The sequence below is a fragment of the Bombus affinis genome, chromosome 4 (genome assembly GCF_024516045.1).
Source record: "Bombus affinis isolate iyBomAffi1 chromosome 4, iyBomAffi1.2, whole genome shotgun sequence".
Lineage (NCBI taxonomy): Eukaryota > Metazoa > Arthropoda > Insecta > Hymenoptera > Apidae > Bombus > Bombus affinis.
Window position 1 is genome coordinate 3,363,479 of NC_066347.1, and position 14,056 is coordinate 3,377,534.

The window sequence follows — 14,056 nt, forward strand, 5'->3', positions numbered from 1 at the left end:
CTTACTTTATACCTAGCCGGTAATATCGCATATGGTATGAAAATGATAAGAAATTCAAAACAAAAAAACCAAGTCGAGTAAGGAAAAGCATCACATCTCAGATCTATTCTATGTTTAGTCTATGGTTATAGTATCTATTTGTATGAAAATTTGTTGGGTCAAGGTCAGATTATACTAGGTTAGTATCTTTCACCGTGTGCATATTTGTTATCAATGCTAATTATGCTAATACATCAAACTTAATGTGCAAGCTAATATAAAATTTATTTCTTGTATTCGTTAAAGCGAAACAATAAATCAGTTCGCTTTTGATCTAATCGTCGTAAAGCACAATTTACAATGTGTATCGAGGCCAAGGTGATCAAGTCTTGATAAACAAAATATCGACATAAGATCAGTAAGTACATAACACGCCCACGTGTGAAAAGGATAATATCGAAATAAGCTGGAATGTTTCATTTGGACATGTTATTTCATAGTTTTTGTTTGAAGTTGGTATTAGCAAATTAGTTTGAAAAATTTCGGCGGCAAAAGTGTGGTGACGAACATGTTCATTGTAGTTACACGAACTCACTTTCGTCAAATACAATCGACATTTGAATTTAAAAAATCGTTGGTATGTATCGCGTTAAATATACAAAACAATTGTTCGATTTTATACTTTTCATATGTTTGTCATATAAAAGATATTTAAAATATATATCACGAAATATTTTGAATATTAATTATCATTCATAATGATAATCTCAAATGTCTTGTATATTACAAATATGTTTTTAACCACTTTCTAAGTTATTACAATGGAATTTTATTTAATAAATCAATATATTCTTATTTAAAAAGAATATTATCGGATATCACTCATAATTGCTACATACAATGTACATATTTAACTATCTATGGTTCATAATTATGGGATTTCTATGGTTAAAACTAAAACTAAAAGTGAAAGTGAGGTTATGATCTTATCGAACGTGTTTATTTACCATGATCGAGAACATCATACAGTTCGACGGACGTGTAAATTGCATGTTTGACTAAATGAATAAATTTGTCTGAAAAAATATTTAAATATTTAGTGGAATCGATATTGCATATGTCTTTTTTTACTCAGTCGTATGATACATATATTTTTAATTTAAAGAAAACGGGTGAGAATCAGTGAAGCATCTACCATTATGGTGGAATTATCGAAACTTGCTTTGGACATTGCAGTTCCTCCGAAAGTTCTCGCACGTCGTGGCGGAGTTACTATTTCAGAAGATATCGTGACGTTCCTTCGTGTAAGTCAATTTTTTTTCCGACTTTTTATCCTGTTTTTATATCTTTAATGGAAGAATAAACATGTCATTCATAACATAACTGTTAGACGTACCACCAGACGTACAAAAATCTACTTTCAAATCAGTGATTTATTGAGATAAAATCATGAGTAGGTTTATATTTACATTTTATGATGTAAATATAAATTATATTATATTATAAATCTTTATTATAGAAAACGAAATATGACAAATACTACTATTAATTATAGAATTTATGTTCCAAAAATTAATTTCAACACGTTGTTTGATTTCGTAGCGAAATTCCACTGATATGATAGCTTTATTAAAAGATGTAAAAATTAAAGTACGTAAAGATAATGAATAAAATTGTCGATACTATAAAAGACAAAATACATGGTAAGAACACGTAAGGTTTCTTATGTGATCGATTCATAAAGTTCGTATGCAACTAAATGTTTATATAGAATGTAACGTCAAATATAATTTATGATAAAAGAAGTCTCGTTTCATAGTCTTTGTATTATGCACACTGAATAATGTTCGCGATATGTCTGGCTCCAAAGGAACGTTTCTATTGAACGTATACGATCTATCATGTGCATAAACATTAGGTAATCCTCGTGTTAAAATTAACTCGGCTCATTTGTCGATGGATAACTAGAATAGCAACAACAATTTAAAACAATCTCAAGATTTAAAAGTTATATCTTTCGTTAAATATGAAGACAGAAATTAAATCTAATTTCAAGTTTCCTTTTTCCTCTTATAATAATTGGATCGCAGATATTTAATGCAAATTCATATTTTTATGACCATGTAATTAGAAGACTACAGAATTTGTTCAAACATTACAAAACAGAGATTTATTTAAATATTACGCTGAATATTTACGTCAATATAATAAATAAGAATAATACGTCAATAATCATACGTCATAATAAAGAATAATACGTCAATATTATAAACGCGATCTTAGAATCATAATCGTTGAAAAGATTTTGATGTAATATATAATATAACGGGCATTAAATGAATATTATTTCCTTCGAATTTTGTAAATTAAATTCTCGGCAATTCTGTCATTAATATTCTCCATATTCTTGCAGATAGTAAGATTCCGATTATTTCGATTCCCAAGTAATAATAATATTATTACTAATATTATCTAATATTATTAATGTTATATTTTATAATATATTATAATATTATTACTAATATTAAAATCAACCGCGGTTCAACACAAATAGACTTAATGCTGATTGAATCTAGTAAAATTAAAAGTGCTTTTTTCTTTCAAATTTATTCTCTATGCTCGATGAATATTTCGAACCCAAACTCCGAAGAATTCATGAGAACTATTGCGAGAACGCCATATAATCTTCTGGGACATTATTTCTGGCGTGCGAAATTTTTCAATAAGAATGCCGCGAACTTAAATTCAGAATGCCTCTTAAATTTATTGGAAGAGTACTTAGCAAATGGGAGAAACTAAAACCAACGATACTTGAGACGATGCAGTCTAATATATATAGAATACCAGATGTTCAAATCTGAGAATAATTTCATACAATAATCGCTTGTTTACTATTTATTGTCAAATGTCTGTTGCATAAGATGTAGACAACGTACGATATTTATTAGGATAAAAGGTGTTAAAGGATAAAAAAAAGAATGTGATGATCAGAATGATCGAAGGGATAAGCTGTAATAACGGGAACGGCAACAAGCTTCCTTTCATATGGGAGAGGAGGTGCGCTTCAGGTGCGTGAAGTTAGGATCGATATTGCAAGCGACTCCCTGGGCCATGACATGCCCCTGCGGCAGCCATCGGCTGCACGCGATCGTGCTAAAATTAAATGATGAAATTCATTCCTCCTTCTCCCCCCCCCCCCCCGATTCCTTCCTATTCACTCATTTTATTTTTCGTCTCATTAACCCTCATCTTTTTCTTGTTTTTCTCTCTTGTTCTCTTTATATTTATTTCCCCCATTCACTCCTGTCTGCTATTCTTTTTACTTACCATCTCTTTTCACACACTATATTTATGGCTTTGTTTCTCTTTCGCTTTGCCATCTCCTTTATTTCCGTTCACTTTGGTCTTTCAGCATCCCTACGTTTCTTTCTTCTTCTTTTCATTCTATTGTCTCACTTCATATACTTGCTGTTTACTGATTTTTCCATTATCTTTATCTTTCATTTTGTCATTGCTTTTATGCTTCTTTTATTTTAGTTTCTACCTTCGTTGATCTCTTTCGCATTCATTTTTTTAACGTTTCATATTTTTTTCGTCATATCCTCCACCGCTATCCCGTCTATTCTTTTATTTTCCATTGTTTTTTGTCTTTCTAAATTTTTCTGTTTATTACATTTTATATATTTATTAGATTTTTATTTATTTTGTGTATTATATAGATCTTATTTATTTCCTCTTTGCTTTTTTTTTATCGGAAAGACATTTTTTTCATCCTCCTTCTTTGAGTTTTACGTCATCTAGCTTTCCTTTTCGCCATCATTTGAATTACTCCCTTTTACAGTGTTTCGTCATCTGTGTCACGAAGCACACGTGACGTCTTATCAATGACGTAACACGGACCGTATTATTCAGGAAGTAGTGTGCGTCATCGTCCTTGAGGTGATCTGTAATGCAAACGGCCAGGGAATTACGTTTACAAGTGGTGCACGCATCCCTTAACCTCGCTTGTTCATACATAATCAGCTTTTATCGTACAGATTTTAGTTAAAAATAACGCGTAGCTATTCTATTAAATGACAAATCTTTGGTAGTGACTGACTTTTTTGAGTATTTAAACAAAATGGAAATATATGAAAGGAATCAGTTACATTTAGTAGATAAGAATAAAAATAATTAATCTACTAAATAGATTAAAAAATGGAATTTAACTTTTTCAGAAATATTATAATATTCATAGTACAAAACATTATGTGTAATATTCATAAACGCGCGTGCGTTTGATATTTTACTGACAACACCGACGATTCCTTCAGGTCAAATCAATTAACCCTGCGAAAATGCATCAGTTGCACGCGATATTGCTAAATTTAAACCAGGCAGCTTCTTGCCACCTGCACGTACATTTCTGCGTGACGTACGCTAAAGTCAACTTCATAAATGCAATCATTACGGAAAACGCAATTCAGTTCTACGAAGGATGCAACGATATATAACGTATCCTAAAGTGTATAGGCACAAACATAAACGTATTTTATTGTTGTTTACTTCCCGGAATAAGGACTATATCTATTATTATTCCTTCCATCGAATTGCGACTACTTTTGCAACTATAAAAATGGATTTTTGCTCGCTAAACATCGGTTGATTAATCCTATCATAATCCTCGAATTTTTATACTTTAATCTAGCACTCATTTTAGAAGACAAAAAGAATTTACAATGTTTTAAGAAGATGTTTAACATACAATGAAAACGAAAAATCAATAAGGCGTTTTTCATATTTCTTCCAAACTGTGAAGAAATATTTTAACATTAGAAAAATATAATTTGGTTGAAAATAACTGAATGAGCGTAGCAGGGTTGAACGTTCATCGACCACCGAATTAAATGTTATAATCGTTAAACAGAAAATGACATAATCGACGAGTAATCACAATCATACCAATCTCAGCACCATTAGTAGCAATGAACACTGAAAAATATGTGCAGCACATATGTCCATATGTTTATATTATATATACGGTGTGCGTTAGAGAGTAGAAAATGTCAGGCGATTTATCTCTCGAAGAGAAGCTATCGAGGAAGAAAATTGTCAATTGTCAAACGTAAAACGTCGCTCCGTATCGACTATATGCGGCACCGCGACCCGATTCTTAGGCAGTCCTGTCTTCGGTGAACCTCGCACGCGCTCGTGAGTGTTCGGGTACTTCTAGGTGAGTGTCTTCTTCGGCTCGAGTCTCATTGATCTCTCGGATGCGGTTGCGCGCAATGGTCGGCAGACGGCGGTGGTACTCCCGTCGACCAATCAGCTGTCGTGATTCCCTAGCTACGCTCGAGTCTCGTGGTCCTTCGGGCTAGCCGGTCGCCTCTTGTTTTCCATCGTGGGCTTCTCTAACCCGTTCGGTTGTTCGGTGGTGCGGCGCGAGGCGCGTTCTACTAACGCCGCTAAACGTCAAACGTGCTCGGCCGAAAAGACGTGATAATAAAAAAAAAAAAAAAATACAACGTGTCGACAACGGCGGACGACAATTAGTAGCGACGTCCTCGGTGACAAGCTTCGAGCGGATCGTACGCCCCCTTCTTGTCGCCGCCGTCACCATGATACCGTACTCCACGTGCTTGTCTTTTGGGGGCCGACACGACGCTCGTCGCTGGGTGGTCCTACACGACGAGTTCTCTCCCTACCCGGTGAGTCGCAGTACGAATACGCACGAGCACGCACGACGTATCACGTTCCTCAACCGAAAAGACGCGCGACCACCGCCACTCCAAATCTCCTTTTCTCTATCCTCTAGCTAGTGTGATTACAGACAAAGCAGAGGCAAGTTGTGTTTCAGCACATCGTGTTGATGCATACTCACATAACATGTAGTATCAGTACTATATACACGTACACATACTTGTGCACACGTATACACCTTAGTTACCGTCTATATACATAACACTGGTTCGATTCGCGTGCGCGACAATGCCTCCGGGTTCGATGAACGTCTTCGATTGCCTCGATTGCCTAGCTTCATTGTGTATAGACTGCATTTGCGGGATAGATCCGAGCGACTTCTCTCTCTCATCGTCTGCCATATTTGTTGACATTCGATTCGTTCGCGATACATCGTCGTGCGATATACATATCTATATATATGTTTTTTGGAAAGTTATAACTTTTTCGTGAGCGGAAATTAAAAATCAGAAAGCTTGAGACAAAGCAAGTGCTTAATAGATGCACATATGCTTATTTTATTAAAATTAGTTTACTTTTTTTGTGTACAACCGTTTACCTCTTTAAAGGGGTTAATGTTATGGTTCTTATCGTCGAATATATTCAATATATTTTATTAAATTGACATTGAATGGAATGGAATTGTTTGTTTTCTAAGGTTGTTTATGCACATATGTATATAGCAGTACATATATATAACTCTGCAGAAATGGAAACATATTTTTATATTCTCTATACCCATGACTTCAATTGATGTGGAAAATAATTCATTTTATCTATGACAGAGTTAAAAGGTTGATAGATAGTATTCGAATGTTTGACGTTCGTTAATTTTTTTACGCGTTGACTACTGGATTTGTTGTATTTTACGATATATGCGGAATATCGATTCAGTTTGTGCGTATTACGTATTATGTATTATGTATTATAGAATTATGTTTTTACGCTCGACGTACAGTTCACGATAGACAATCTATGAGCAAAGCATACGAAGAATTACTTCATAATCTGTACCGGTCGCGTGTTTTATGTTTCTTATAATGTTCTTAACTCGCTTAATATTAAACATGATTTTGTTTTTTGTTACAAGTTATAGGCGAGGTATAGGTGGTTTACCGGAATATGCGTATGATTATTCATCTGTTCCTTAGAAATCAGATTTTTGAATTGAAGCAATAGGAAAATAATTATCAATAAATAAGGAATATAAGAAAGTCACTTCGTTCAAATGGTAAAGTGAATTAACATATTATTTGCCTTCTAATCTTAATTATACAAGGTATAATGTGTTACATTGTTTACCAGTACACGTGTATTTAACGTTAATTTAAAGTTACATATATTTAAAGAACAATTTATCATTACTTACTTTTTAATTATAATTACGTTAAACGAGGAATAATATTTTAAAGAAGTAACTTTTATTACCATTAGTGTACCTAATCTTCTAAATAACGTTAATAAAGGAGAATTTGTTAGTTGTTGAAAAATTCTACAAATATTTTGTACCAATATATACCAAGGATTTGTTGAACAAATATTAAAAGATCTCTTTACAATTTTTTTATGAATTGAAGATAAAGTGTATACATTTTATTGGATGGTATCATTATGCTTGTAATTTAAAGTATGATTTGTCTTCTCTTATCGGTTCAACTGGACGAAACCATGACAATGGACGGATGATAGAAATAGAGAGGGTCGGAAGTTTCATCAAATGACACGGTAATCAGATAACTTCAGCCGTGAATATAACAATGAAATGAGCATGGTCATTGCACGTTATTATAAAATGAAATCGATGCCACTTGCAGATGAGCCGCATCTCTCTTATAGCTTCTCTCGTTTTCATCAATATCGTATTTAGACGTTCCGAGCATTTCAATTTTCAATTATTAAAATGACAAGATCGTTCGAAGCAATTAAATTACAACTCGTCAATGAGCAAGGTAGTTACAACGAAAATATCCAATTTTTATTTCAGCATTTTAAATTTATCGTATTTCCCTGAGTTCAATACTTGAACGTGCTATAATTATTATTAATTAAAAATTTACTCTATTCTGTGATTTCATTCATTTATAATTAATAAAAACACTAGAATTTTGTTTTACAATTTAGTTTACTTTAACGCGTAATATACTATTTATTTCTACAAAATAATGAGAAGTATAAAATTAGCCAGAAGTTTCTACTTCCCTTCCATTTTTCTATCAATGGTAACAATTCTTTTAACCTTGGAATTCTATACTGGATATCACATTCCCTACCTGTTCCCCTCTATTTTAACTTCATCTAACAGTTGATAACTCTTTGTTATTAATTTTTCCTTGATAATTTTCCAATGCGGAAGAACGAAGATTATTCAGTAGCATGCCCGAATTCATTTGAAGTATTATATTAATATTATAAATATAATATTATATTAATAACATTGTTTTTCAATCATGTAAATCCTATACTTACTTATATTCATAGTTAGATTATTCAGTTCGTTAGTTACAGTGTTACCATTTTTTTGTACGTATAACATTGCAAAACTGACAAGTCAAAGAATGATGTATTAATTCTATTTTAAACTAAAACATTACGTCACTCAATAGTTCGTATTCAATATACAATACAAATAAATATACAATACGATATAGCCGTTTTATGTTGAAATATCGTAGTACGAATAGCGAGTATACTTCGAGTTAGTTTATAATGAAAGAAGATTTGAATCTCTTTGTAAAAATGAAAACTACTGTCGTTTTGTCGTAAGAGCCGAAAAATAATTTGGAACGAGCAACAATTTATGCACAGAAGTGCATGCAAAATGCATCGTAAGCGTAAATGCGTTTTTAGGAGTTTGCAAAAAAGTTGATTACGCACTGTTGAGCAGAATACGTGTCCGTCCTTTGAACACTCGGTCAGATAGCTCGAAGGGTTGCTATAAACGAATTATTTTAAGGTGATTGTTGTTCACGGTTGACATTTTGTTGCGCTATTACTATAGTCGATTGAACTTTCATTAAATTATATACATACTTGGATTCTTCGTATTCTGCGGATTAAATCAGTTTTTCAAGAGGAATAATTACATTGTAGTTAATAATTAAACTTGTATCACGAATTTACGAGTTTAATATATTCCTTAATATGGAAATTACTTTGTGTACGCTTCTGTTCGTTTTAATGGAATAAAATAGGAAACCACCTCTATTGTAACTCTTAATTTAATTTCAAAAGCTAAATTTTTAATTAATTTTGTCTCAATGGAAATAAATCGAAAAAATGGGACTTTTTGTTCTTTTACATTAATCTTTTAAATTAAAATCAGGTAAGCTGGAAGATCCTTTGTTTAAATAAACTAAACTACATAATAAGGGCGCCTTTATGGTTCGTTCACACACGTTCTTCTGCCCCCTTTATTTTTCATTATATCGATCAATAAATACTTCCTTGTATCTTTCTATTTATATAATAACCTATGCACGTTGTCCCATTAACGGGACGTTTGTCAGAAGAATCTAATTATGTAACAGTTTGTTCAAATTATCTTCTTTTTTCTTTTTTAATAAAACTTCATTTTCTCTCTTCATAGCCCCAAAAAGAATAAGAGAAAGGATCAATCGAATATTATTGATACGAGTATACTTATCGTTGGAGGTATACGTACTATTAAATAATAGAAAGATTTTGCAATAATATTCAATATTGTTACAAATTAGAGATAGATTATCTATTTTTCACGCATTTTCAAAGTATTTTTTAAATGTCAATAAAAATTGATTTCAGACTTTATTACATCTATTCCACAAAAAACTTCATGGCCTCAGTTAAAACGAAGATAAAACTGTTTCGATATTTTGCGATAGAAAAACTAACTTGCAAGCATTTAACAGTTTATTATCCGATTAAAAATCAGCAAACACTGGTTTATTCTCGTATAGCTTTTGTGAGAAAAGAATCATCCTACGTGAAAAATCATTCTGTTCGATACGATGTGCATATTTCTCGTATAGGCAATTTCTTTGTTAATCTTCTGACAATCTTTTATTCGCTTTTGTTAATCTATTGATATTTTTAATAGACTTTTGAAAACTTTATTTTTTAATTCAAATTCAAATTTTTTAATTAACTTTTAATATCCATTTTCAATGTCTAAATAATAAGTTTTATTATCTTTGTCGTAATGAAAATTAAACTCAAGAAAAATTACATACTAAATTGTAAAATAAAATCATGATTATTAAACGATTACGTTAAATGTAGTATTTAAAACTTTCCCGAAACACGTTGGAAACATAGGTATTTAGAACACGAAGTAAATTCACGAATAAACTAAATTAACATAAATTTACTGGGTTGTTTTGCCAGACAATGATTCAGCGAATTGACCTGAAAATCCTGAAATCACGGAACATCTCTTCCTTTTCATTTGTATCAACGTGACGCACGAATATAATTTCTACAAAAAACGATCCGTTTCTCATCTAATTTTGTAAGTAGTTTGTTTTCGTAGATTCGTTATCTGCCACCTGATCGTAAATTAAAATATGCTCGAAAATATTTTGTAACCTTGTTCCCTTTACACTATCTGGGACACTAATACATGCTATTTCACAGTTATGTATAAAAATGTGCACGATTGTAACATTTAAAGGAAAAAGAAAAAGCAACAATTTTAGGTACTTACAACTTAATCGAGTTTTCTGATTAGTCAGATTTCTTTTATTTTAAATTTTATTGAAATACCTAAAATGCATCTTCTTTTTTATTGTAACTATTACTAGTTACTAGAATAAAGTTACTGTATTACGATAATTCACATGGAAATATACAAATGGATTTTTATGTTCTTTTATTTCACTTATATATTACTTAGTACAGAAACTTTCGCTGTTAATTTAACGAGTTCCAAAGGATTTCTCCTTCTGATCGGACTTCCTTACTCAAATTGACTATTTTTATTCTTTCTAATAACGTTTCTTTAGAATTTGTAACAATTAGTTTGCAATTTCTCTCAATAGAAATTATATATACTAACAATCAGCATTTTGTGACATTTCTTCAACACATTCAATGCGACAGGATTTCTAACGATTCCTGTTCTATCTTCTGTGACGAAAAGAATCAAAGAAAATTGTCGTTTACTTGGTTTTAGTTAGAAGTGTAACTCGGACGCGCGACGTTAGATTGTTGAAAAATATTAAAACTAAAATGATGTTATAGATTTTATCGATATCGTCATTGAACGTATTAAGTATCCATTACTTGAAATCAGATTAGATAAATTTCCAGCTAAATTGCTTGAATTCAAGTTTTATTTGAACAAAGTTTAAGATTCAATCTTGGAAAGTTACCCCCCGGATAAGAAGCAGAAACGAAATCGAAAGATCTGTAACACCTGTTTCAATGTTGCTACAACGCTGCTTTTGTTTCGCTCTATTCTAGCTGCGTTGTTAAAGAAATCTCTATTCCGGAGCTGTTCCATTTTCCTTGTCGTGGATTTAAAAATCCTGTGCCTATGTCCGTGCCCGACGAAACAGTGTCGCGTTGTTCTATTCCCCTTTTTATCGATTTGCAGCTCACAGGAAGTTCCATCCGAAAGGGTGAGCGAATAAAGCCTCGCGGTACTTGTCGTTGGCTTTATCTAAATAGAATTTTCGGTACATGTCTCAATAAAGCGCGATGCTACCGAAGAATATGATTCTCTAACGAGCACGTGCATTACATAGCCAATTTTCATAGCCAATCTCCTTTTCTTATTGATTGCCTTTTTATTTTTAACTTGAAATTGCATCCCTTTGTACTGCCTAAAGGAAATCTGGCCGAGGTTGATTGAAACTTTCAAATCGGTACTAAATGCTTCTTCTTCTACAATTTTTCAAATATGTAATTAATGATAATACTAATATGTCTTGCTTTTATATAAACTAATAAACCGGGAGAATAATATCTGATCCTATTTTGTTTAATTGTGCCAGAAGTAGAAGTTGTCTGAAACGAGGAGAATTTTGAAAGCGTATGCTATTACGTTGTAGAATCTGGATCTATTGTTCATAACTGAAACACAGTGTTTAACGCTATAGATTATTTGTTATTTCGATAAAAATCGTTAACTACAACGAAAAATTATTGCAAAATAATTTATTTGATCTTAACATAAAATTGGGTTGCTTTCAAAACAAAAATAGCAAATTGGCCGAAATGACTTATTTATTTATTTTTCATTTTATTTATATTTATTTATTTTTATTTTCATCTCAATTACAATTTGCCTATGTCTCGTAGAAAATATATTTCGTATTCAATATTTTTCAATCGCAAAAATAATTAGTAGCAAGATCCTCTGTACATAAACAGAGTTAAATTTGTATTCTGCTCTTTTTTCATTTTTTTGTTAAAATTTCAATAAAAATTTATCCAAACTGTAAGTTTCAAGAACTTCCTCAAGCTTTATAACTTGATAAGATTTTTTTACAGTAACATTTTTTACAGTAACAAGCAGTAGTAATTAACGCTTTTTAACAACTCTTGTGTGTATCATTTCATTGCAGGCTTCTTTCTTCTTTTATAATCTTAAATCTTTCGCCAGAACTGTCACCATCGTGAAAGATAAAAATTGCATTAGTTAGCCGATGTCGAGGAAGGACTTACGCAGTCTCATCACGGATGGGGTAATGAGTAAAGTTCATTTCTGAAATTGAGACTGAGAAAGGTATCAGTACGCAGGAAAATAGTTTCATCCTGTTGTGAATGTAACTCTCAAATTGCTTTTGCTACCTTTTCGTTTCACCGTTTGACAATTCACCGATTCGCCGTTTCCAACAAATCTTTTTCCCTTAAAGAGATATATACATATATGTGTATATATATATACACACATACACATATTGGATTGACTAGAGGGTAATGTCAGACTTTTTGGTATGAAACTATACCAAGAGTTAATGCAAATGATCTTCAACGTTGAATTTCTATATTCCTAATATTTCAGCCAACTCTTGTGCGTTAATGTTGATTATTTCCTACTACTATTAGACTGTAAATTTGATAGTTATCGATCTCGACAGTCGTTTACCATCGACAAGATCAAAATCTCCATTAGGAAACTTTGTGAACTATCTTTGCAGCATTTTTTCATTCCTACACCACGTACATCTTTTGTGCTGTTTATACAGTATTTTTACCTTTGAAATTATGTGACCTATGAAATTATAAGTCATAATTGCGAAATACGAAAACACGTCTTCTTGCTGTTCATCTTCGAGTCAAAGTAAACATTAAAAAAATGTAAACAAATGTAATGAATTATTTTTTAAATTGCACAAGATTCGAGATGTCAGCTTATAGATCGTACGGACATTATATAGCTTATCGATAGACTGTTGATTTCGCAAGTAGAGCGGCAGAAACGAATGTTTCGGAAAGAATTCGACATTACTTATACGTATTGGCCAATTTAATATGTACATGTTCATGTTAAAAAAAGAAAAAAAGATGAACGACCGAATAATAATGAGCATGTGAACAGACATAATTAAGTAATTAATAATACGTAATTGATTTGACGTATCTCAGTGGCGAGGAAATATTAATTAAGAAACTAATTTTCACTTTGATTTCTATTTTGATATACAACAATGACAAATGAAAATTGTAAATGAAATTATTTGACAATCAAGTGGAAAAGATTTCTTTAGGAACGGAAAGATAAGCCGATTGACCACAGTCGTGTCCCGTTTGCACTAAATTAATTTTCCAGACTTAACTAGTTATCTCTGAGCTTGGTATAGCTGAATTATAGCTCGTTTATTGTTCATGGTGCTCGATGCTCGCACGATGAAATCTGGGGAATGTTTGTTGGCAAGGCAAGTTCGTTTATCAATGCCAAGATCAAAGGGATTCAGTGCGTTTCTGTGATCGTTGACTAAACTTATTGGTGAAACGCAATTGCTTTAGCTTACCTTGTCACGAAACAACCTCATATAGACCTCTTCCCGAGAGATGGAGAGCGAGAGAGAGAGAGAGAGATTGAATCGAGCGTGTAGATAACTTGATTACTCTATATATCGCGAAAGAAAATGCGTTTCAATAACTCCTATAATCACTTTTGTTTCACAGGGAATTTGAAATTTCAAATTCCTCGCGCGGTTTTAATAAAATTGTAATTTCATACGAGAGGATCTTTGCAATTTCCCTCTATATCGAAATATCGTGCAAGTTAATGATGGTTTCCGTACATCTCTAAACAGATGATTCAAGAAGAAAGTTTCCCATGATATGGCAGTATACTACCTCTTTGAAGCGAACTGTTTTATAAAAAAAAGTCGTTCATAATAATAAGAAGTCATTGTTATTCAATGTTAGA

At 32.1% G+C, this 14,056-nt stretch overlaps 1 protein-coding gene and 1 long non-coding RNA gene across 4 annotated transcripts in view; one reads left to right on the top strand and one right to left on the bottom strand.

Annotated features, from left to right (window-relative positions):
- The first annotated feature begins 232 nt into the window (after positions 1-232).
- Positions 233-14,056, top strand: part of LOC126915773 (uncharacterized) — a 139,750-nt gene continuing 125,926 nt past the window's right edge. The window contains exons 1-2 of one of the 3 annotated variants that reach the window (XM_050720776.1): positions 233-397; positions 1,145-1,283. In XM_050720776.1, coding sequence (XP_050576733.1) covers positions 1,179-1,283 — 105 coding nt within the window. In that variant the 5' untranslated portion in view covers positions 233-397; positions 1,145-1,178. Of the gene's footprint in view, positions 398-1,091; positions 1,284-5,448; positions 5,667-14,056 lie in introns of those variants that run through there. The other 2 variants (XM_050720775.1, XM_050720777.1) reach the window with 2 other exon arrangements.
- Positions 2,442-5,247, bottom strand: LOC126915792 (uncharacterized). The gene is made up of 2 exons (XR_007710331.1): positions 4,921-5,247; positions 2,442-3,923 (listed from the first exon to the last, which is right to left on the bottom strand). It is a non-coding gene; the product is annotated as an uncharacterized LOC126915792 (long non-coding RNA).